This window comes from Hemiscyllium ocellatum, chromosome 25 (genome assembly GCF_020745735.1).
Source record: "Hemiscyllium ocellatum isolate sHemOce1 chromosome 25, sHemOce1.pat.X.cur, whole genome shotgun sequence".
Taxonomy (NCBI): domain Eukaryota; kingdom Metazoa; phylum Chordata; class Chondrichthyes; order Orectolobiformes; family Hemiscylliidae; genus Hemiscyllium; species Hemiscyllium ocellatum.
In genome coordinates this window covers 40,354,324-40,380,355 of record NC_083425.1, presented here as the reverse complement: position 1 = coordinate 40,380,355, position 26,032 = coordinate 40,354,324, and the positions used below count along the sequence as shown (strand labels likewise).

Sequence of the window (26,032 nt, the reverse complement as noted above, 5' to 3'; positions counted from 1 at the left end):
TGTTGGTGCCTGCTTCCTCAATGGCTGCTCCAGACTCCTCAATGCTGGGAAAACAGCTCACTTGTTCGATCTGTTTAGATTTCTTCAAATCTCCTGTAACATTAACCTCTTGTGGACATAACTTTTGTAAAGGATGCCTCGAACACTTCTGGGAGATGATTCACATCCACAGTTGCCCACAATGCAAGGAAATATTTGATTCAGACCTGCCTCCCCAGGAGAATGCCGCTTTGAATGGACTGGTGGAAAAATGGAAAGACGGGATGATTGAACCTCAAGAGCTTGAAGGCAAAGTTGGACAAGAGACTGAGGTTCTGGAACAAAGCTGTCAATCTGAAGCAAGGGCTAAATTGGAAACAAGTAAGGAATGTGAGCAAGAGCTAACTTGTAAACCACTAGACACTGAGACTGAGTGTAAGGCAATTGAAAATGAACAAAGTGATGAGATTGTCACTGATCTCGATGAAGTGGCCTGCGACTCCTGCATTGATAAAAAGTTAAAAGCTGTAAAGTCCTGCCTGACTTGCATGGTGTCCTACTGTGAAATTCACCTGAGGCCTCACCTTGAAAATTCAGCCTTTAAAAATCATAAACTGATTCACCCAATGAAAAACATCGAACAGGGAAAATGCTGTGTGCATGAGCAGTATCTAGATTTTTTCTGTAAAAATGATCAGTGCTGCATCTGTACGGAGTGCACAGTGGAGAAACATGTAAACCACGAGATAATCTCTGTGGCAAGGGCGAAGACTGAAAAGGAGGTCAGTATGAAATAACTGGCAGAGGGGAGTGAGTTAGAAAGGTGAAAGTTAAAGCAAGGTTTCACTAAACTGTAAAGCATAAAGGTTTAAACTGTAAAGGTTCAGGTGATGACAGAAAAGACTCACAAAATCCTTCTCCCCAAAACTCACTGACTTGCAGTAAACCATTTTCTACAGACTCTTTTGACAGTTTATAAAAACACTTTGTAACAGACTCAGCAATAGGTTTTGTCATGGTTTTGAATTAAAAAAAATTAATACTGGAATAAATACCTACACTGAAAATTGGAAGCAAAATTTAATCAATTTTTGAAAGAATGATTAAAATATTTAAACGTTGCTACAGTGATTTGTACTGTTCGCTTTTAATAAAAAAGTGTTCCTGTCATGATAATTTAAAAGTTGGAGTGACTGTAATAAGATTAATCATTTCATATCCTTTGTTAATGCTTTCTCAAATTCTTTTCTTACCTGTTTTGTTGGGACATGATTTGTAGTGGGAGGTATGTGCATCTGGCACAAATATCATGAATATTTCTCAGTTTAACTAGTAAAGCCTTTGACAAGGTTCCACATGGTAGGCTAGTTAGTAAAATTCGATAACATGAGATTCAGGGTGAGTTTGCCAATTGGATACAAAATTGACTTGATAGTCAAGACAGAGGAAGGTAGTGGAGGGTTGTTTTCACACTGGAGGCCTGTGACCAGCGGTGTTCCACAGTAATCAGTAATGGATGCACTTTGTTTGTCATTTATATAAGTGACTTAGTTGAGAATGTAAGAGGCATGGTTAGTAAGTTTACAGATGACACAAAAATTAGTGATAAAGTGTACAGCGAAGAAGGTTATCGAAGATTAAAAAGAGATCTTGATCAATTAGGTGGTTGGCTGAGGCATGGCGGATGGAGTTTAATTTAGTTAAATGTGAGTACAGTCGGTTCTGCTATAATGCATGTATCTTCAATGTGAATTTGCTACGACACGATTGAAGAATTTAAACCATTGTTTGTGAACACAAACTTTTCTTACCTGATTTGACTATAGTGTAATTCTGGCCCCATTAGTTTAAATGGTGCTACTATTTTGCGATTTTCGTATAACGCGGGGTTGCATGGGAATGGAAATATCACATCATAGCAGAACCGACTGTATTGCATTTTGGAAACACAAACAAGGACAGGACATATACAAATACTGATAGGGCCCTGGGTGGTGTTGTAGAAGAGAGAGACCTGGGGATTCATGTACATAATTCTTTGAAATTTGTGTCACAGTGAGACGTTGGTCAAGGAGACAGTTAGCACGCATGCCTTCATTGCTTAGGCCTTTGAGTGTAAGAGTCGGTAAAAGTGAGGACTGCAAATGCTGGAGATCAGAGGCTAGATTAGAGAGTTTAGGGAACATCTCCGGTACACTCACACCAATCAACCCCACTGCCCTGTGGCCCAACATTTCAACTCCCCCTCCCACTCTGCTGAGGACATGCAGGTCTTGGGCTTCCTCCACCGCCACTGCCTCACCACCTGACACCTGGAGGAAGAACGCCTCAACTTCCGCCTTGGAACACTTCAATCCTAGGGCATCAATGTGGACTTCACCAGTTTCCTCATTTCCCCACTCTCCACCTTACCCCAGTTCCAACTTTCCAGCTCAGCACCATCCTCATGACTGTCCTACCTGCCAATCTTCCTTCCCACCTATCTGCTTCACCCTCCTCTCTGACCTATCTCCACCTCCATCCACCTATTGTACTCTTGGCTACTTTCTCCCCAGTCCCACCCCCTCCCATTAATCTCTCCATCCCGGAGGCTCCCTGCCTTCATTCCTGATGAAGGACTTTTGCCCGAAACCTCAATTTTCCTGCTCCTTGGATGCTGCCTAACTTGCTGTGCTTTTCCAGCACCACTCTAATGTAGGAGTTGGTATGTCATGTTGAGGTTGTGCCGGACATTGGTGAGGCCTGTTCTGGAGAACTGTGTGCAGTTCTGGTTGCCGTGTTATATGAAGAAGATGGTTAAATTGGAGAGGGGTCAGAAAGCATTTACTAAGATGTTGTGGGGAATGGAGGGCTTGAGGTATAAAAATACACTGGAAAGACTGGGATATTTTTCACTCAGGCATAGGATGTTGAGGGGGTGACCTTATTGAGATTTATAAAATCTTGAGGCATATACTTAACGTGAATGCAAAAGTCTTTTACCTAGGCTGGGGGAGTACAAACCTAGGGCGCACATTTTTAAGGTGAGAGGAGAAAGATTTATAAATGGAATGAACTGTCAGAGAAAGTAATGGATGCAGGTAACAACATTTACAACATTTAAAATGCATTTAGATAAGTGTGAATAGGACAGATTTGGAGGGATAAAGGTCAAATGCAGGCTGGTGGGTCCAGTTTAGTCTGGTAACATGATCAATGTGGACTGGTTGGACCGAAGGGCCTATTCCCATTCTGTATGACTCTATGACTTTTGTGAGGAGATCAAAATGGTTTGCTTTAACGAGTATGTCCGCCCTTTCTATTTTCCATCTTTCATATGAGATGTTAAGCATAGTGGGAGTTAAAAACCCTCTGACACTCCTTTATAAAGGACACGGGAGTTCTCGGAGGTGTGCTGGTCAATGTTGATCACAAAATACTTTTGTAATTATTTCATGGCTGGTTGTGGGATTTTGCTGTGTGCACATCGAGGACAATTTATTTCATATTACATCACAAAAAGTAATTCTTTGACATCCTGAGGCCATGGCAAATGCTTTATCAATAAAAATTAGTTATCTCTTTCAATCTTTAATGGAGTTAACAATGTCTCTGATCTTATTCATGGACAGGGTTGTGTCTTCTGGTGCCTCACTTAAGCGTCTATTCTTCAGCCTTATCTTTGGCAATATATAGTCCTGAGTTCCTGCTTTTGAACATTCTGCAGTGATCCTCTTGTAAAGTTGATGTAGGAGTGGACGCTGAGTGAAGTCAGAATGACAATTGGTTGCAAAACTGTTGTGATATACATGTATCATACAATGCTGTCCATCATTACTCTTTATGATTTGAACATGATGTGTAATTCTCCGTACTCTGAGGGTAGGACAGTACAGCAGTCCTGCAGGTCGGACATGTTTGTCTGCTATAATTGTCTGTTGTTGCAACCAGTCCCTGGGTGAGGTTCCACAGTTTGTTATGGATGTGCTTCAATTGTTAAGCTCTTGAGCAAGGTGGGAGGAACTGATTATTCACTTGTCCCTTGGATGGAAACAATAGGGTTAGACAGCAAAGGATTCCTTTCTCCTACACTCAAATGAACAGATGTTTTAAAAGAAATCAATTTAACCCAGCTTTCTCAAATTAACAGAAAATTGAGTTTATTCATTACTAATCAGTCAATATTACTTTTTCAATTTCATTTGAGTTATTTGAATTTGGACACTGTATCTGTAATCACTTGTGATTTTTAAGTAACGTGGGTAATTTTTGAGGGTACAGTTGAAGAAATAATTTCTAGTGGAATAACTTGTCTTTTGGGACTTAAATTTGGATTGCTGGGTATTTCAACACAGAATAATTTTTGCTGTATTTCAGTGTGTTGAGTTCCCATTGAGATAATGCTAATGTTCCATATATTCATAGTCCATATGTACCAGTTATTTCTGTGTTTTTCACAATGAATTTCCAGAATGAACTTCGAGAAACCAAGATCAATGTCGACAAGAAAATTAAGGCAGTGGAGAATGCTATTGAGAAACTTCAGAGCAACATTTCCTGCATCTTTGTAAGTAAACAGCATTCCTCTTTGTGAATCATGTCAAATTCTGAGGGGTTTTGACAGAGTAAATTCTGAGGGGTTTTGACAGGTTTTGACAGGCTGTTTCTCCTCTTGAGGGCTATCTGGAACTTGGTGACACTGTTTAAAAATAAGAGATCTCCCATTTAAGATGAAGATGATAGATCCATTAGTCTTGAGAATTCATTTCCCCAGAAAGCAGTGCAAGTTGGGTTATTGAACATATTCAGGGTTTGAGAGGAATTTGATTTAGAAGAGTGATGGGTGTGAAGTAAGAAAGTGGAGTTAAGATCCAAATCAGATCAGTCATGATCTTATTGAATAGTGGAGTAGACTTCACATATTAAATGGTCTACTCCTGCTCCTATTTCTTATGTTTCCTATCCTCATGTATACCAATGCTCTGTGTATCTGGTATGAATGCAGGTTAGAGAGATTTATTTTGTAAACAGAAATATTTATCTTCATTTCCAATAAATATCAAGGATGGACTGCAGGTGAGAGAAATCCCCAATGCAACATTTTGAATATAGTCTTTGGTTTAAACTTTTTCTCAGCACCTTTCCTTACCCGAACAAAACACAGAGAACTGCCCTCAAGAGTAATCATGTCAGACTCAAAATGTTAACTCAGTTTCTGTCTCGACAGATGCTCTCAGATCTGCTGAGCTTCTCTGGTATTCTCTGTGTTTGTTTCACAATTCCAGCATCTGCAATATTTTGCCTTTCTTTTTCCCATTGATCTCTCTCTCCTAAAAGGTGCTGTTGCTTGCCAGGTTATAATTCCACAAAGACTAATTGACCCAACAACTTCACCCGATTCTCCTCAGCCAATTGACAAGCGTTGACATTCATGAAGCAAACCTGTTCCTACCTAAATCCAACTTACCTACAAGCAGACTCTGCAGCACAAAGATTTGCAGAGTTATTAGGAGTGGGAAACCCTCTTTGACTGGACTGGAGCACTGTAGTCCAGTTTACTTTATCTGACCTCTCACTTCCATTGCACTGAACTCCAAAATATGTTTTCAGGCCACTCAAATCACTCTTTGTTCAAAAAGGAAATTTGCTGCAACATTAGAGCTAGTGGAGATGTTGGAAATCTGTAACATAATCAGAAAAATGCTGGAAACATTCAGAAAGCTTCTGTAGAGAGAGAAGCGGAGTTAATATTTGGTTCTGCTGAGAGGGCACAATCAGAAAAATGAATTTTGTTTCTTTCTTCACAGATACACACTGACTAGCTGTGTATTTCTGGCATTTTCTATTTTTAATATTATGTAACCAATCAATCTTTCTCTCTCCCTGTGGTCCTGGAATCTCCCAGATTAAAATTCCAAATGTTGCTACAAGTGATCCAAGAGAAGAATCATTCAGAATTCTCAAAGTGTAAATTGGCTGGTCAATCAGACCAATTTTGTTACCTCTTGTTGGTCTTTTATAATCCAGGATATGTTCTTGCTGCTGACAGGATAACAAGATGAAGAATCCTTGCTGAGCAACCTTGTTGGTGTTCTGATAACTGTTACATGCAGCAATACATACAGCACTGCTATAGTATCATTTCTGTCTCACTTAACCTTAGCACCTAAATAAATAACTCTGACCCATTGTGGAATATATCCCAATAAAATGATCAATGTGGATATACCCATTTCAAACAGGTATGCTGTTTTGGAAAATGTAGGGGGTGATGGATTCTCAGAGGAACGTAGCACGAACAGCCAAATTTATGGTATTGAGACTGGCTCTAATGCAACGAGGAGTACGTTGGCTTCCAAGAGATCAATTGTGTTAGGGGGTTCTGTACTCAGAGGTACAGACAGGCGTTTCTGTGGCCAGCAGAGAAAAAGCAGAATGGTGTGTTGTTTCCCTGGTGCCAGGATCAAGGATGTCTCAGAGAGGGTACAGAATGTTCTCATGCGAGAGAAGGGCCAGCAGGAGGTCATTGTCCACATTGGAACCAACGACATTGGAAGGGAAAAGGTTGAGACTCTGAAGGGAGGTTACAGAGAGTTAGGCAGAAATCTAAAAAGGAGGTCCTCAAGAGTAGCAATATCTGGATTACTCCCAGTGCTTTGAGCTAATGAGGGCAGGAATAGGAGGATAGAGCAGATGAATGCATGGCTGAGGAGCTGGTGTATGGGAGAAGGATTCACATTTTTGGATCATTGGAATCTCTTTAGGGGCAGAAGTGACCTGTACAAGAAGGACGAATTGCACCTAAATTGGAAGGGGACTGATATACTGGCAGGGAAATTTGCTGGAACTGCTTGGGAGGATAAAGTTGGGGGGTGGGATGCAGGGAGATAGTGAGGAAAGAGATCGATCTGAGACGGGTACCGCTGAGAACAGAAGTGAGTCAAACAGTCAGGGCAGGCAGGGACAAGGTAGGACTAATAAATTAAACTGCATTTATTTCAATGCAAGGGGCCTAACAGGGAAGGGAGATGAACTCAGGGCATAGTTAGGAACATGGGACTGGGATATCATAGCAATTACGGAAACATGGCTCAGGGATGGACAGGACTGGCAGCTTAATGTTCCAGGATACAAATACTACAGGAAGGATAGAAAGGGAGGCAAGACAGGAGGGGGAGTGGCATTTTTGATAAGGGATAGCATTACAGCTGTGCTGAGGAAGGATATTCCCGGAAATACATCCAGGGAAGTTATTTGGATGAAACTGAGAAATAAGAAAGGGATGATCACCTTATTGGGATTGTATTATAGACCCCCCAATAGTCAGAGGGAAATTGAGAAACAAACTTGTAAGGAGATCTCAGCTATCTGTAAGAATAATAGGGTAGTTATTGTAGGGGATTTTAACTTTCCAAACATCGACTGGGAATGCCATAGTGTTAAAGGTTTAGATGGAGAGGAATTTCTTAAGTGTGTATAAGACAATTTTCTGATTCAGTATGTGGATGTACCTACTAGAGACGGTGCAAAACTTGACCTACTCTTGGGAAATAAGGCAGGGCAGGTGACTGAGGTGTCAGTGGGGGAGCACTTTGGGGCCAGCGACAATAATTCTATTCTTTTTAAAATAGTGATGGATAGACCAGATCTAAAAGTTTAAGTCCTAAATTGGAGAAAGGCCAATTTTGACGGTATGAGGCAAAAACATTCGAAAGCTGATTGGAGGCAGATGTTCGCAGGTAAAGGGATGGCTGGAAAATGGGAAGCCTTCAGAAATGAGATAACAAGAATCCAGAGAAAGTATATTCCTGACAGGGTGAAAGGAAAGGCTGGTTGGTATAGGGAATGCTGGATGACAATAGAAATTAAGGGTTTGGTTAAGAAAAAGAAGGAAGCATATGTCAGGTACAGACAGGATAGATCGAGTGAATCCTTAGAAGAGTATAAAGAAAGTAGGAGTATACGTAAGAGGGAAATCAGGAGGGCAAAATGGGGATATGAGATAGCTTTGGCAAATAGAATAAGGAGAATCCAAAGAGTTTTTACAAATATATTAAGGACCAAAGGGTAACTAGGGAGAGAATAGGGCCCCTCAAAGATCAGCAAGGCGGCCTTTGTGTGGAGCCACAGAAAATGGGGGAGATACTAAATGAATTTTTTTTTCATCAGTATTTACTGTGGAAAAGGATATGGAAGATATAGACTGTAGGGAAATAGATGGTGACATCTTGCAAAATGTCCAGATTACAGAGGAGGAAGTGCTGGATGTCTTGAAATGGTTAAAGCTGGATAAATCCCCAGGACCTGATCAGGTGTACCCTAGAACTCTGTGGGAAGCTAGAGAAGTGATTGCTGGGCCTCTTGCTGAGATATTTGTATCATCGATAGACACAGGTAAGGTGCCGGAAGACTGGAGGTTGGCAAACGTGGTGCCACTGTTTAAGAAGGGCGGTAAAGACAAGCCAGGGAACTATAGACCAGTGAGCCTGACCTCGGTGGTGGGCAAGTTGTTGGAGGGAATCCTGAGGGACAGGATGTACATGTATTTGGAAAGGCAAGGACTGATTCGGGATAGTCAACATGGCTTTGTGCGTGGGAAATCATGTCTCACAAACTTGATTGAGATTTTTGAAGAAATAACAAAGAAGACTGATGAGGGCAGAGCAGTAGATGTAATCTATATGGACTTCAGTAAGGCATTCGACAAAGATCCCCATGGGAGACTGATTAGCAAGGTTAGATCTCACGGAATACAGGGAGAACTAGCCATTTGGATGCAGAACTGGCTCAAAAGTAGAAGACAGAGGGTGGTGGTGGAGGGTTGTTTTTCAGACTGGAGGCCTGTGACCAGTGGAATGCCACAAGGATTGGTGCTGGGCCCTCTACTTTTTGTCATTTACATAAATGATTTGGATGCGAGCATAAGAGGTTCAGTTAGTAAGTTTGCAGATGACACTAAAATTGGGGGTATAGTGGACAGCGAAGAGAGTTACCTCAGATTACAACAGGATCTGTACCAGATGGGCCAATGGGCTGAGAAGTGGTAGATGGAGTTTAATTCAGATAAATGCGAGGTGCTGCATTTTGGGAAAGCAAATCTTAGTAGGACTTATAGAATTAATGGTAAGGTCCTAGGGAGTGTTGCTGAACAAAGAGACCTTGGAGTGCAGGTTCATAACTTCTTGAAAGTGGAATCACAGGTAGATAGGCTAATGAAGAAGGCGTTTGGTATGCTTTCCTTTATTGGTCAGAGTATTGAGTACATGAGTTGGGAGGTCATGTTGCGGCTGTACAGGACATTGGTTAGGCCACTGTTGGAATATTGCATGCAATTCTGGTCTCCTTCCTATTGGAAAGATGTTGTGAAACTTGAAAGGGTTCAGAAAAGATTTACAAGGATGTTGCTAGGGTTGGAGGATCTGAGCTACAGGGAGAGGCTGAACTGTCTGTGGCTGTTTCCCCTGGAGCGTCGGAGGCTGAGGGGTGAACTTATAGAGGTTTACAAAATTATGAGTGGCATGGATAGGATAAATAGACAAAGTCTTTTCCCTGGGGTCGGGGAATCCCGAACTAGAGGGCATAGGTTTAGGGTGAGACAGGAAAGATATAAAAGAGACCTAAGGGGCAGTGTTTTTACGCAGAGGGTGGTACGTGTATAGAATGAGCTGCCAGAGGATATGGTGGAGGCTGGTACAATTGCAACATTTAAGAGGCATTTGGATAGGTATATGAATAGGAAGGGTTTGGAGGGATATGGGCCGGGTGCTGGCAGGTGGGACGAAATCGGGTTGGGATGTCTGGTCGGTGTGGTTGGGTCTGTTTCCATGCTATACATCTCTATGACTCTAACAGGTATATACTCTCTGGATCTGAAATATTCAACACTGTTATTAGTCACTGTGGAGAGAACAGCCAAGTAAATAGGGGCAATTTTCTCTGAATACGATTGGCAATAAATGCACTGGTCAAGGATAATTGAGGGGATTATGTTTGGAGCCAGAGAAAATGGGTGACATCCTTAATGAGTACTTTACTTCGGTATTCACCGAAGAGAGGGTTGTGAGGGATGTTGGGGTTAGGGGAAGGTGTGTGAATACTCTCATGCAGGTCAACATAATGAAGGAGGATGTGTTGGGTATTTTGAAATGCATTAGGGTAGACAAGTCTCCAGAGCCAGTCGGGATCTATCCCAAGATAATGTGGGAGGCAAGGGAGGAAATAGCTGGCTCCTGTACAGATATCTTTACATCCTCTTTGGCCTCAGGCAAGGTTCCTGGGAACTGAAATTTAGTCAATGTTGTTCCTTTATTTAAGAATGGAAACTGAGATAAACCAGGTAATTACAGGCCAGTGAGCCTAACGTCAATGGTGGGCAAGCTGTTGGAGAAGATACTAAGAGTGAGGGTTTATTCACATTTGGAAGCGAATGGACTTGTTAGTGATAGGCAGCATGGCTTTGTGCAGGGAAGGTCATGTCTCACCAATGATTGAGTTGATTGAAGAGGTGACAAGAATGATTGATGAGAGAAGGGCAGTGGAGGTTGTTGGCGTGGACTTTAGTAAAGCATTTAATAAAATACCTCATGGCAGGCTGGTACAGAAGTTAGAGTCTCATGGGATCTGGGATGAGCTGGCTAGATGAATACAAAACTGGCTTGGTCATAGAAGCCAGAAAGTACTAGAGATCAGTAACTAGTTGTGTTTCACAGGGTTAGTGCTGGGACCTTTATTGTTTGTAATATATATATATATATATAAATGATCTGGAAGTAAATGGAGGTGGCCTGATTAGTAAGTATCCAGATGGCACCAAAATTGGCAGAGTTGCAGATGATTAGGATTGAAAAAGGATGCTGAAGGATATAGATAGGTTGCAGAGTTGGGCAGAGAAATAACAGATGGAATTTAATCGGATAAATGCAAAGTGATGCATTTGGGAAAATCACATTCAATCATGTAAATGTCAGATCCATTATGAGTATTGCCATACAGAGTGATCTGCGCGTACAGGTCCATGGGTCCCTGAAAGTGGCAAAATAATTGGATAAGGTGGTCAAGAAGGCATCCAACATGCTTGTCTTCATCAGCTGGAGCATTGAATAAAAAAGTTGGCTAGTTTTGTTATATCTGTACAAAACTCTAGTTAGGCCACATTTGGAATATTGCATGGAGTTCTGTTTACCACACTACCAGAAGGATATTGATACTTTGGAGAGGATGCAGGCAAGGTTTACCAGGATGTTGCCTGGTCTGGAGGGTTTTAGTTATGAGGAGAGGTTAGATAAACTTGGATTGTTTTCACTGGAAAGCCTGAGGCTGAGCGGTGACTTCCTAGATATCTACAAAGTTATGAGAGGCATAGCTTGAATGAATGGTCAGAGGTTTTTAACAGGGTGGATAGGTCAACTACAGGCGGACTGAGGTTCAAGGTGAGGGGGGGAAGTTTAGATCAGAAGTGCAGAGAAACTTTTTCACACAGAGGGTGGCAGGTGCCTGGAACTGACTGCTGGTGGAGGTGGTGGAGACGGTGGAGACAGACATGTTAGCAACATTTAAGGCATATCTTGATAGATATGAATGGGAGGTGAATGAAGAGATAGAAACTATGCATGGGTAATACGTAATGAGTCTAACTAAGGATTAAGAGTTGGTGCAGGCTTGATAGACTGAAGTTCCTGTTTCTGGGCTGTATTGTATTGTATATTCATATGAGACTGTCAATGTATTTTTAACAAAGGAATATAAGTTTTTTATGCAAAAGAAAGACAAAAAAAAGGACATCTTTGAAATATTTTCACAAATAACAAACAGAAAGATACAATCCTTTTAATCTCAGGAATAGTCTTTACATCACTCAACTCCAATGTGGCATCACTCTTTTCATAATTTTAATATTTTTTAATGAATGACGAGTTACAAACGTTTCCTTTTGGGGATTTTCCGCACATTCACAAGTCCTTCTGACCTTATCTTAAAAAAAATCAGAACTCCACAACAGTGAAAAGCAAAAATCCATCTTGACTCTATTTTAAAGTTCCCATGTAATAGTAGTAATAATAAATATTTTATCACAGTTTGCAGAAGACTCATGTGTAGAAGCAGCCCCTTACTCATCACGGAAATCATCAGAGAATAAAAATGATATTTTGTAAATAGAAATACATGGAGAAGTAAACATTACACAGGAGCTTCTCACAGATCCTGGTGCAGACATCTCGTTCCTCAGCGATGATGGTGCATTTCTATATTCCAATGGAGTTCCACAAATGTTCTTACCTGCCTAGAAACTGCCATCCCACTCCATACTTGCATTCAGCACATTCATCCTGGACTTTGTCCAAGAACGCGGAGAATTAAGCTGGAGATTAATATCAGAAGCAAACAAGACTTGTTTGGGGTGGGGAGGTGGGAAGAGAAAATAAATAATTAAGTAGTCATAGTTAAATGCCGATGATTCACCCTGTGGCTGATCACATCAATTTCCCCTCCCACTCCACCAAAGACATGGAAGTCCCCGGCCTATTCCACTGACAAATCCAAGTTACCAGACGACTGGAGAAAGAACCCCTCATCTTAAACCTTGGGACCCTTCAGCCACACGGTATCAATGTCGAGTTCACCAGTTTCCTCATCTCCACCCCCCCCCCAACCTCATCCCAGATCCAACCCTCAACTCAGCACCACCGTCTTGAACTGTCCTACCTGTCCATTTTCCTTCCCAGCCTATCCACTCCAACCTCCCCTCTGACCTATTACCATCACTCCCCACCTGCATCTATCTGTCATCTTCTCAGCTACCTTCCCTCCACCCCCATCCTCCTCTTTATCTCTCAGCCCCCTTCCACCCCCATTCCTGATGTAGGGCTCACACCCAAGATGTCGAATCTCCTGGTCCTCAGATGCTGTCCAATCGGCTGTGCTTTTCGAGTGCCACACTTTGGATATTGATTCAAAGGTGCACCATAATAGAACTTGGTGGAGATGTTGCAGAAAGGAGTGGTTATACTTTTTTATTGGGGAATTGAGAATGTGTGAGAGTACCTTTGTCATACTGATATCAGATTACAGATAACTGGAACCTGAGTCTGTAATGCTCCAGAAAGATCTCCTCTCTTACCATGCTTTTTGAATCATTACGTCTAATAAAGCTTATTCATTCAGATCAGTGCAGGTATCGTCTAGTTAGATGGTCTTGAAGATTTTAAAATATGGGGCTGTGACTATTTCCCATGCTGATACAGGACAATTGTCCTCCTGTAGACCTCCATCACCAGGATGACTCCCTTCATTGCTGAGCCATCCTGCAACATGCTGCAGTGTACCGGTTCCAGCACTTCATACCCTCGGTGAAAGTGAATAAGAAGAGCCCACATGTACTGCTCCATAGAAGTTACATCTAACCAATCAACGAGTACTAAATTTGTAGGGCATACTATATCACTCACAAGCAAATTCACATTATGCTAATTTACAACTAGGACCAAAGTGAATCCAGACTTTTATCCAGGTTAAGTTTAGTTGGCATCCAGTTGGCAACTGTATTCACTCTTTGGCCAATCTAACCCAAACAGTTTAGATCTTAACTGAGGGTTTCCGGCATTTCCAGGTCTTCAGATTTCCAATGGTTATGAAATTATTCAGTGTACTGTTTGGAGTAGTGCTTTGTGCTCCAAGGCATGTTTACATTAATTCGGGTACTGCGTCGTTTTCAGGCCATATTTCACAGATCAAGTTGGGAGAACTTGTAACGGTAAGAGTCTTTGATATTAATACAGCGATAATTTTGTGTGTCTGAGTACATTGTCTGTTCTAGAATTCGGTATCAGAAGTGAAATCCAATGTTGAAAAGCAGTTCAAGGACCTCACGGAGGCTGTTCAAGTTGCACAGAGAGAGGTGCTTGGTTTTTTGGACGAAAGTGAACAAAAGTCACTGAAGCAGGCCAGTGGGATCCGAACTCACCTGGAAAACAATAGCATACAGCTGAATAAGACCAAGCAACAAGTGGAAGCCCTGATGAAGTTGAAGAATAGGGTGCAGTTTTTACAGGTGAGCAATACCACAGGTGCATCAGCATGTTTTCAAGTTTATTATCGCCATGGTCGACCACTCATAATAGCTGTTTGGGAGCACGATTATAGAACATTTGTTAATGCATCCCTATGAACGAAGGTACTCGCGGGTTTGGGATGGAGGGCTGAGTGAACTGTGTGAATTGTTAATGATAATTCCATAACCATTACAGGTCAAAGCATTGCTATAAAGCAACACATTTTGTCAAAGTTTTTCAGCTTACACTTGTTGGGCTAATTTGCATGAAATGGCAAAGTAAGGGGAAAACAATATTTTTTACTGTATGAAAGCAGAGTACTCATTTGTCAACAAGTAGTTCCTCATTACATGATGTGCTGCCAAGGAGAATGTGCTAGTTATGATGACTGATGGTTAACTGTCATAGAGTCATAGAGATGTACAGCATGGAAACAGACTCTTTGGATCAACTCATTCGTGCCAATCAGATACTAATTAATTTTGTCCCATTTGCCAGCACTTGGTCCATATCCCTCCAAACTGTTCCTAATCATATACTCATCCAGATGCCTTTTAAATGTTGTAATTGTACCAGCCTCCACCACTTCCTTTGGCAGATCATTCCATACACACACCACCCTCTGCATGAAAATGTTGCCCCTTAGGTCCCTTTTAAATCTTTCCTCTCTCACCCTAAAACAATGCTGTCTAGTTCTAGACACTCCACCCAGGGAAAAGACCTTGTTTATTTCCCCTATCCATGCCCCTCATGATTTCATAAATCTCTACAAGTTCATCCCTCAATCTCCAACGCTCCAGGGAAAACAGCCACAGCCTGTTCACCTCTCCCTATAGCTGAAACCCTCCAACCATGGCAACATCATTGTAAATCTTTTGTCAAGCTTTGTTTAAAATTTAAACAAGGCAGGTTGACTCTGATTGGTCAAAGCATTGCTCCAAGAAATGGTTTGTTGGTTGAAACAGGCGCACTGCTCTTTCTATTTGCAAGGAACAGGATCCTGTGTATTAAATATGTACAGGAGAAAGTGAGAACTGCAGATGCTGAAAATCAGAGTCGAGAGTCAGGCAGCATCTGAGGAGCAGGAGAATCGACATTTCAGGCATAAGCTCTTCATCAGGAATTAAGCTTCTGGGCAGGGGGGCAGAGAGATAAATGGGAGAGGGGTGGAAGTGCAAAACCTGAGTTGACACCACTCCCCTCACCTCCATTCAAGGCCCCAAAAGATTCTTCCACATCCGACAGAAATTTACCTGTACCTCCACAAATGTCATCTACTGTATCCATTGCACCTGATAGGGCTTCCTCTACATCTACATCTGCCGACTTGCAGATCGTTTCAGAGAATATCTCTGGGACACCCTCCCAACCAACTCCACTGCCCTGTGGCTGAACACTTCAACTCCTCCTCCCACTCCGTCAAGGATGCGCAGGTCCTGGGCCTCCTCCATTGTCAAATCCTTACCGCCCGATGCCTGGAGGAAGAATGCCTCATATTCTATCTTGGAACCCTGCAACCACATGGGATCAATGTGGATTTCAACAGTTTCCTCATTTCCCCATCCCCCACATTATCCCAGTCCCAAGCCTCCAACCGGCCTCCTGACCATTCCATCACCTTTCCCATATATCCACTCCACTCTCCTCTCTGACCTATCACCCTCTTCCTCATCTTCATTCACCTATCACATTCTCAGATCCCTTTCTCTCAACCCCACCCCCTCCCATTTAACTGTCAGACTCCGACACACAGGCCTCATTCCTGATAAAGGGCTTATGCCCAAAACACCGATTCTCCAGCTCTTCAGATGCTGCCTGACCTGCTGTGCTTTTCCAGCACCACACTCTTGCCTATTAAATATATATGTAGCTTCTAGTACATGAAGATATATAATATTGTGAACCTGAATGTTAATCCTAAATTGGTTGCAAACCTAATTCTACGCAAACTTGAAATTATTCAGAAAATCTTGTCTACAGGTAATTGGAAACAACTTTTCATTGAGTACATTATTATATGAATAGACTTCCTGACTGCCTTTTTAAGGTCACTCATTGATGAGAACCTGAGAAATATTAGCAAGAAGGCTTAATTAAGAAAGCACAAGGAATTCGTTACATTTGGACTCACTAACTAGAGATGTAAATTTTCTGAACTATCCTTTTTTTCGAAATGGCATTTATTTACATTTACTGTTAATTCCTTGCATCTAATACTTTTCAGTGTATTATGGAAATTATTATTTAGGAATTTTGTGAATGGAAGAAAAGCAAACCTGATGATATGCTGCCCAGTGTGTACATTGGCTTGATCGACAAACTTGCCGGAATTAGTGCTGCTGTTTCAGAATCAACAGAAAACATTAAACAATTGCTACAGACCTCCTACAAAGAGAAGTTGAATGCATATTCAAAAGAAGGTTTGTTCATTATTTCTCTTTACTATTTCTTGCACTTAAAGCATTGTTCATTGAATTCTAATCACTGTGCTAAAGTAACAGCTCCCCCATTCATCAAGAAAAGCTAAAAGACATTGTAAAACTTATTGTTCACCAGTTTAATGTACAATCAGTTTGGCCAGAATTTGATGGAGTCAGGCACATCATGGTGCAGCCAGTTAGACTATTTCCATCAGTATTCAGCTCAGAAACAATTTTCCCATCGCGTTACTGGATGTGCAAAGTGGTTAAAAGACAAAAACAGTGCATCCAAGACAGTGGAGAGCAAAGAGATCAACAGCGTAGCACCTTAGTTTAGGAGATTTAAGGATTTATAAAAAGGAAGAGGAAGTGAGAATGTTCAAAGGAACATAGAAGAGTAATAAATACAGAAAAATTAAGATCAAATTGAGATAGTTAAAGAAAGACATAAAAGTAAGAAAGCAAAATGAAAATTGTAAATATAACATTATGTAAAATATTCAATTTACTACCTGAAGAAATGAGACCCCACACTAAATTAATTGTTCATTTTCAGAGAAATTGATTGATAGTCATTAATCACATTGGGATAAGGGCACCAATGTTCAGATTAGGCTTGCCTTTTGTGGTCAGTTTAATGGGCATTTCAAGTCAAGTACAGAAATGACTTTAAACTTGTGGGCACCTTAAGGTGAAGTTAATCTCCCAGACAGATATGGTAATCAATCATTCATTCAGTCTTTCTTTCTTGTCACAGGTTAATTTATATCTCATTATTTTCTGAATAATTTGCCCAATACAGTTACCCAGGATCTTTATTCTAATGGAATGTTCTTAAGTGAAATTTTAGTCACTGTATTCCTTTAAAGACTAATTTTGTTAAATAGAACTGCGCACATTTATAATTGACTGTCTGGAGGGAGTACTGCTGGTGTTGTGCTCACTCACATTGAACCAAGAAATATTGGGTTAAATTGCACCATTGAACTGTAAGCCTGGCATCAGGCTGATTACAAAGTATCAAATGTGGATATGCGCATGGTGGGATATTGGTTGTAATCTTCCCAGAGGAGGGCAATTAAGAAATTTTAAATAAAAGATGGCAGAATGCCAGAGGATGTGGAGGGTCAATCAGATTGTCCACCATGATGGCCTTGTGGCAGCGCTGGTGGAAATGCCATACAACACAAGATTGAGGCCCCAATACTACTGAAGGGTTCAGCAGCCACTTTCTCACACCCAACACTATCTGGCGGATCTATAAAATTTGCAAGCATTATCTGCAAGACTGACAATTTCACCCTTGAAAGTAACTTAAGTGTTGCATCCCAATCCTGACGTTACTTCACCCATCATGGTGGAGTGGGAGGAAGGGCAATGTTGGCGAGCTCTGATCAAGTGGAGAACCCAGCAGCTTTTATTGGCTAAGTTGGTGTCAGGCGAGATTGGAGCAGTGGGATGCTCTGTGCCTGTTAACAGCAATTTCCCAAGGTCACATACCTCTTCAAACACTTGCTCCTCAATGCTCTCTCAAACTCGGCCTTCTTCCCTGTTTACTAATGCCTGCCAGTCAGTCCTTACTGATACCTCAGACTTACACTGTTACTGAGGGCCGCTTCTCCAATCCGATACTACTGGGATAAGTGGATTGGTTGACAGATCTCTAAGGACTGTCTTCCTGCATGAATCGGGGAGATGGGTGAGCAGGTGGAGGTCTTGCCCGGAGCCAATTAAAACCTTGCCAATTGTCAGAGTCATGGGCCAGCTCACCTCTTTGTGATGGGACTGTCATTTGTAAGGGGGTCATAGAATGGGTGGGGGGTGCAGAGGGGCAGGGTACAGGGGAATTTGGAACCTCCTAAAATCCAGGTCATTCATAGAAAGCCACCAAGTTAAATAATTAAGACAGGCCAAATATTCAAAGCATGTCTGTATAAGTTATTTATTTGTGTTTATTCTTCTCTGTTTTTAGAGCAACTGGGATTTAAGACAACAGTGGCTGTGATATGTGCTTTAAAATATGGCCGACGTGAAAAGCAACCAAAGACAAGGAATGATTTTCTAAAATGTGAGGGTCTTCAAACTGAGCTTGACATTTGGATAAGTGCTTAACCTAATGCATTACATTTTATTTTACCACTTTCAAGAGGTGCTTTTAGCTCAAAGTGATAGATGGAGACTATCACTGCAAACTATGGAAATAATACCTGATGTTTTAAGAGTACTATTTAGTCATTCACTTTTATCATTGATGTATTAATCTTCCACAATTTAAGCCCTTCTATTTGACTAAGTTGCAGTTTATCTGGATTAAATTTGCGTGGTTTGGGGATTTCTGTCCGTCATTCTGAGAGAAGCAGTGTTCGTGTACTTCTTAGGAAGCAGGCAGCTGAGAATACAAGAATCTGACAGAAAGAACATCCAACTCTCAATTGAATGTAATCCCATTTAATTTAGCACAGAATTGATTTATAATTTTACTTTGAGTGTGTTCTATTGCATCTTCTCCATTCTGGAGAGAGAAACACCCTTTAGCTTCCAGTCTAACTTGTGGCTTGCTGTGTTAAAATGTATACAGTAGTTCTGTGCTCCGACTTCATTAGTGTTGTTCACATCTGTAACATTGATACATCTAAGTATTTTGTACAGTCAGCCAACTCTAAAAGGATTACATAGGTTACACTTGTTTTGTGATGCTGGATACTGAGATATTAATTTATTTGATAATGTGGTATATGAGTCAGTTATTAGTTAAATTCACCAGATAACAGATTCAGGTGTTACACAACTCATGGTCAAATCGTTGAATATTTTCTGTAGAGTGTCAGGCTTCAGTTTGAATGTATTCCAGCTAAACACATTTTTCTGTCTTATATTTTTCTTTCTCATATCTACCATGAGTATCAGCTTCAATAGTGGCTTCACTGGCACATTTCCCGTGGCAATGAGCTTCAGGCCAACAGTGCCAAGAATTCAAAATAACACAGATACTGAAAATAAAATAAGACTGGAAATGCTGGAAATAGTCAGCAGCATCTATAGAGGCAGAGAGAGAGAAACAGAATTAAGGGAGTTGATTTTGCCTTATCGAATTGGGACCTCACCATCCTTGTCAAATGGGGGCCACAACCCTACACAATGGGCACAAAATCATTGAAATTAAATCAGATTGAAATTAAATCAGAAAGTGCTGGGAAAGCCCAGAAGGTCTGGTGTTATGTCTGAAGAGAGAAACAAAGTTTACGTTTCAAATCTAACGTCTCTTCTTCACAATATCATTTGAGGTGTTGGTTGGCTTGACTTTTTTTGATAATCGATTCATGGGATGGGGGCATTTCCAGCCAGGCCAGCAGTTACTGTCCAGCTCTAATCACCCAGAGGGCAGTTGAGAGTGGCTGCTGTGGGTCTGGAATCACACGCAGGCCAGACCAGCTTCCTTCTCTAAGGGAAATGAGTGAACCAGATGGGTTTTTCTGACAATTGACAATGATTTCACAGTCATCTTCAGATTCCTAATTCCAGATTTTTATTAAATTCAAATGCTATCATCTGTTGTGGCAGGATTTGAACCTGCGCCCCCAGAACATTACTTGATTTTCTGGATTAACAGTCCAGTAATAATAACACTAGGGCCCTGACTGCTGACTGGGGAGCTGGTGAGATACTCACTCTGACTGTTCCAGAGAAAGCACATTTAACCAAACATTGATCAAACTGTGATTCCCCTGGAACCAAGACAACTGAAGTGGAAATACTGCCCAGTCAGACCCACCGTGAAACTAGAGGCTGATTTCTTATCCCCTCAGCAGTACCATAGTGAAAGCTGTGGCTGCATTTGGAACAGCGATCCCTCCAATCCCAGGGTCATGAAGGATTCAGGGCTAGCATAACAATCACCAGTAAGCAATTCTGAGGAACAGTGACCTGTCTGCGATTTTATCCAATGTGGGACTTGCCTCCAATGCAAATCAAGGGGCAGGTTCTCAAAATCTGCGGGCCTCTAGGAGGTTCTCCAAACCTGAAGAAGCAGCAGGCTGCCTCTTAAGGATGCACGGGTGGAGGTTGTACTGGCCTCCCCTCTTGAAACTTTAAAGTAGAAAACGGATTCAATAGTTAGGCCGCCATTGTGGAGAGTGACGGCAGCAATGACCATATGAGAAGGCCATAAAGCCTACGTGAGCACAAGCTCCCATATTCACTACAGGGAGCCCTATAGGCAGCTGGCCTAGGCCCCCGCCCTGCAGGATTGACCAGAAAAATCCAATTCACCTCTGATGAATTAATTAGTTTCCATAAATTGGCTACTGCAACTTATGGTCAGGAAGCTCTGCCTCTCTCCTATTATGCCTCTGTAATTCTGGGGCATGGAAAAGTGTTATTAGAATGAATTTGCACACCGACCTGCCCTAATCTCTTTGGGAGTCAAAGATTCTCCCAAAGTTTCGTGATAATGACTAAGAACCGCCTCAGAATTTAAACCTATCTCAAGGGGAACATAAACAAAGAAGTGCTAATACAGGAGTGAAAATAATAAACAGAATCATAAAGCATGGAAACAGATCCTTCAATCCAACTCGTCCAGGCTGACTATCCATACCTATCTGAACTAGTCCCATTTGTCAGCATTTGGCCCATATCTCTCTAAACCCTTCCTATTCATGTACCCATCCAGATGCCTTTCAATGGTGTAATTGTACCAGCCTCACCCACCTCCTCCGCCAGCTCATTCTGCATATGCAACATCCGTCAGATCCCTTTTAAATCTTTCCCTTCTCACCATAAACCTATGCCCTATAGTTTTTGACTCCCCCACCCTCAGAAAAGGACCTTGGCTTTTCATCTGACCCATAACCTCATGATTTCATCAACCTGCATAAGGTCACCCCCCCAGCCTCCGACAGTTGTTGGAAAGAAGTCCCAGCCTATTCAGCCTGTCCCTACAGCTCAAATCGTCCAACCCTGGCAATATCCTTGTAAATCCTTTCTGCACCCTCTCAAGTTGAACAATATTTTTCCTATAGGAGGGCGACCAGAATTATATGCTATATTCTAAAAGTGGCCTAACCTATATTCTGCAATGTGACATCATAATTCCTATACTCAATGTTCTGACCATTAAAGGCAAGGGTGCCAAACACCTTCTTCACCATCCTGTCTACCCTGATGCCACTTTCAAGGAACCATACATCTGCACCCCTAGGTCTCTCTTTGTTTGGCAACACTCCCCAGGGCCCTCACATTAACTGTGTAAATCCTGTCTTGGTTTGCCTTTCCAAAATGCAGCATCTCACATTTATCTAAATTAAACTCCATCTTCGGCCCATTGGCCCATCTGCTCAAGGTCGGAGGTTGGGCACCTGCTGACTTTTTGGTGAAGGCATCTTCGAAGTTACACTGAGAGAACTTATCTCAAGTCTTAACCTGTGTTTTACTGGTTATCCAAATGCTTGAGGCTGCCAATCATAAGTGTTATCATATCCAGATTAAAACTACTTTGAATACACTCTGGTTCGGTCACCTATCTTCCATGTATTAACTGATATACGGACAGAATAACATTTTAGTCGTGTAGAAATAATTTCATGTTTTATTTGCAAATGCAATACTTCTGATTCCACTTTGTGTAAATTGGCCTTTGTTTCCAGATGCTGCTACTTTGGCATTTGACCAGAATACAGCCCACAGATATCTTCGCTTCATCAATGACAATCTCAAGGTCTCCAACACTTCGCCCTGGCTGCAGCAGTATCCTGATCACCCTGAGAGGTTCGAACACTGGCGGCAAGTGCTGTGCACAGAGAGTTTTTACATGGGCCGATGTTACTGGGAAGTGGAGATCAGCGGAGAGGGGAGCCATGTTGGCATGACTTACAAAAGCATTGATAGAAAAGGAGACAAAAGCAGTGGCTGCATCACAGGCAATGATTTCTCCTGGTGTATCCAGTGGACAGGTAAAGAATTCTTAGTCTGGCATGGTGGTGTGGAAATGCCAGGGAAGGATGAGAAGTTCAGCAGGATAGGAGTGTACTTAGATTATCAAAACAACATCCTATCATTTTATGGTGTTAGTGAAACTATGAACTTGATACACAAGTTTGAATCTTCATTCACAGAACCATTATGTCCTGCATTTTATCTTGCAAAAAAAGAAGCATCAGTTTCTCTGCTTTTACTTGATGTAGAAGCTGCGCAGAATACAAAATAGATATAAAATCAATTTTAGGCTTGTATTTAATGGTGCAGTATTCTCCCCCTTTAGCTCTACACATTGAGTTCAATTTCACATCACACACCATAAGCTCACATTCACCTCACCTGTGAGAACAGCAGTAGTTCAAAGAGGAAATGGTCAGTGAAGTAGAGTATTGCAGCAGTTAAGTGATTGATCTGAAAATACTATTTCTTTAAGTACCATCTCTCTAAAATCGATCCCACCTTGATGATAAATAATTGAATTACACAAGCAACAGAAGCAGGCCATGCAACTCCTCAAGCCTCCTCTATAACAACTCTTATATTTAGGGTATCTTTCACTCATGTTTCCAGCTTTTCATTTTCTCATATTTGCAAAGTGTCTGCTGTTTTGTCTCTTCATTTGTTGTGTGATGAATATTTTTCAACAACTGGGCAGCACGGTGGCACAGTGGTTAGCACTGCTGTCTCACAGCGCCTGAGACCCGGGTTCAATTCCCGACTCAGGCGACTGACTGTGTGGAGTTTGCACGTTCTCCCCGTGCCTGCGTGGGTTTCCTCCGGGTGCTCCGGTTTCCTCCCACAGTCCAAAGATGTGCAGGTCAGATGAATTGGCCATGCTAAATTGCCCATAGTGTTAGGTAAGGGGTAAATGTAGGGGTATGGGTGGGTTGCGCTTCGGCGGGTCGGTGTGGACTTGTTGGGCCGAAGGGCCTGTTTCCACACTGTAAGTAATCTAACCTAAAAAAAAGTAATCTAATCTAAAAAAAAACTGCTCCAGTCAACCAGACATTATAAAATGATAACCAATTCTTACTATTAAGGTGTAAATGACGTTTTTTAAGAATGAGAGCAAATAGTAAAAGGACTAAATTCTGTTCTGCTTCCCATTTATTTCTTCTTCCTATGTTTCACATGGTTCAGGGTCCAGAAATTTTTCCTTAATTTGGGAGTTAAAATTCTGCTGTGTCCAGATGGATAAAGGCATGGTGTAGTAGTGGTTGGTGATAACTGTTAAAGTCGGTGATGACACATTAGGATGGTTTTGGTATACAGAAATGTGATCCTCTATGCAAATGGATACAAGGATCTTCCAGAATCAGGTTTTGAGGAGACTTGAGTTTTGGGCACTTAGCTCACAGCCTACTATGCTGTTTGTTGTATTCTGTTCTGATGTTAAAAGTAGACTGAGACAAGACTTCAGGAATAAGTAATTAAACCTCTCAAAAACCAGAGGAGTTTGGTCATGTGACATTGTCCATGCCTATGACAATTAGTTTAATTAGGCAAATTTCTACGCCTCTTCTTAAAGCCCATCATTCACTCCAGGGATTAGCTATGGCCATTAGCATCGCTGCAGGCATAATGCCTAGTTATTACAAACCAAATTATCTTTGCTAAGAAATGACATGCTTTGGAATAATTCTAGGCAGAATGGGCAAATCACCAATTCTACAACTAGTCTGATGATTTGAAATTGTTTTGTTCTAAAACGATGGAGTAAACCATCAACAGACATGTTTGCTTACCTGCACCTACATGTGAATTTCTTGACACTGAAACAAATTACAGATTTTGCTAAATGACATTTTAGTGAGTTTTGAGAAGGTTTGTAGCTCAGGTTGAGATTCTGGATATAGGTTTGCTCGCTGAGCTGGAAGGTTCATTTCCAGACGTTTCGTCACCCTACAAGGTAAAATCTTCAGTGGGCCTCAGGTGAAGCACTGTACATGATTCCTGCTTTCTATTTATATGTTTGGGTATTTTTGGGTTGGTGTTGTCAACTCGGCACTGCCCTCCTGACCTGTCCATCGTCTTTCCCATCTATCCACTCCACCCTCCTCTCCAACTTATCACCCTCACCCCCACCTTCGTCTACCTATCACATCCCCAGCTACCATCCCCCCCCCACCTATCCCCCTCCCATTTATCTCTCTTAGCTCCCCCCCACCCCCCAGCCCACAAGCCTCATTCCTGATGAAGGGCTTATGCTCAAAACATTGATTCTCCTGCTTCTCGGATGCTGCCTGACCTGCTGTGGTTTTGAAGCACCACGCACTCAACTCTGAATGCTGGATCTAAAGTTTGAGTGCACAGTTGTGCTATGTAACTTGCTTCAGTGTACCTGTGTAAAATGAAATTAAACCAAATGACTTACTTATGTGCTGATACATTAACATGCTTGATCCCACATTCCCCTTGTTTCTTTTCTTTTAATTGAGGTAAGAACCTACCTGAAATAAGCAGTTGCTAACCGTTCCTTTTTTAAGGCTCATTTCTGACCATTAACTCTTTAAACTGAGCATCCATTTTACTTTCATATAAACCCATGGCAGTCATAACTAGTTTTCACATGTTCAGATGATTTAGAAGATGGACTTTAAATAAACGTTGGAGAAAAAAATGACTTTCAGAATTGACAGCATTCATTGATTATTTTAAAAGCATAGGTGCTCTATTGATGGATAACTAAGTATCAACTGGAACAGAAGACTGCCTTTCTGTTTTAAAACTAAAATGCTGCACAATTTCATACTCTATTGTACTTTCTCCTCTTGTAGCATGGAGGCGCTGACTCTCACTGGGTTCGGATTTCATAGGCTAACACGTGACTAATCTTTATGTGAGACCCCAGAGGGTCTACGATTCAACTAGTTATATTTGTCTCACAGCTACGCCTGAACCTGCCTCATCCCATAGATAGAGGTGCACACATTAGTAGGTTTCTGGCTAATTGCTCTTTGCCAACCTGGGGTGCTGATGTTAATTCTAACATCACAGAAATGATCTGGGCTAAGATCAGTTAACTCAGAACAAGAATTAAATCCATAACCTTTCAGTTTGTGGAGTAGTTGCTTTTAGGCATGATCTTATCTGAGCTGAATGTATTATTAAGAATGCATTTTAAAAAGTGTCATTGAAAAACCATGAACTGTTGCAGCTATGGCATTTTCCCAGATGACCACTCCTGATACTTTAAGGTATTTGCCATCTCTACCAGGATGTAGTACTGGGTCAGGTTTGGTTAAGACAGTTCACTGTCACCAATCATCCTCTGTATTGTTTATCTTTGGCCTATTAGGTGACTAGTGCTAGAAGAATCCATTCAGAAGAGGCACTGTCCTTAGATAACAAGAAGGATGACTACATGATTGTAATAAATAAGATAACATTTTGAGTCATGGAGAAGTACAACATGAAACAGACCCTTTGTCTAACTTGTTCATGCTGATCAGATATTCTAAATTCATCTAGTCTCATTTGCCAGCACTTGGCCCATATCCCTCTAAACCATTCCTTTTCATATACCCATCCAGATGCCTTTTAAATATTGCAATTGTACTAACCTCCACCACTTCCTCTGGCAGCTCATTCCATACAAGCACCACCCTCTGCGTGTAAAAGTTGCTCCTT

General features: G+C 41.5%; 1 protein-coding gene across 1 annotated transcript; it reads left to right on the top strand.

Annotated features, from left to right (window-relative positions):
- LOC132827842 (tripartite motif-containing protein 16-like protein) lies at positions 1–24,895 on the top strand. The gene is made up of 6 exons (XM_060844590.1): positions 1–761; positions 4,430–4,525; positions 13,772–14,005; positions 16,255–16,426; positions 18,399–18,494; positions 22,072–24,895. Exons 1-6 carry the CDS (start codon positions 21–23, stop codon positions 22,629–22,631), a joined length of 1,899 nt encoding a protein of 632 aa, XP_060700573.1. The 5' UTR covers positions 1–20; the 3' UTR covers positions 22,632–24,895.
- The last annotated feature ends 1,137 nt before the right edge of the window (positions 24,896–26,032 follow it).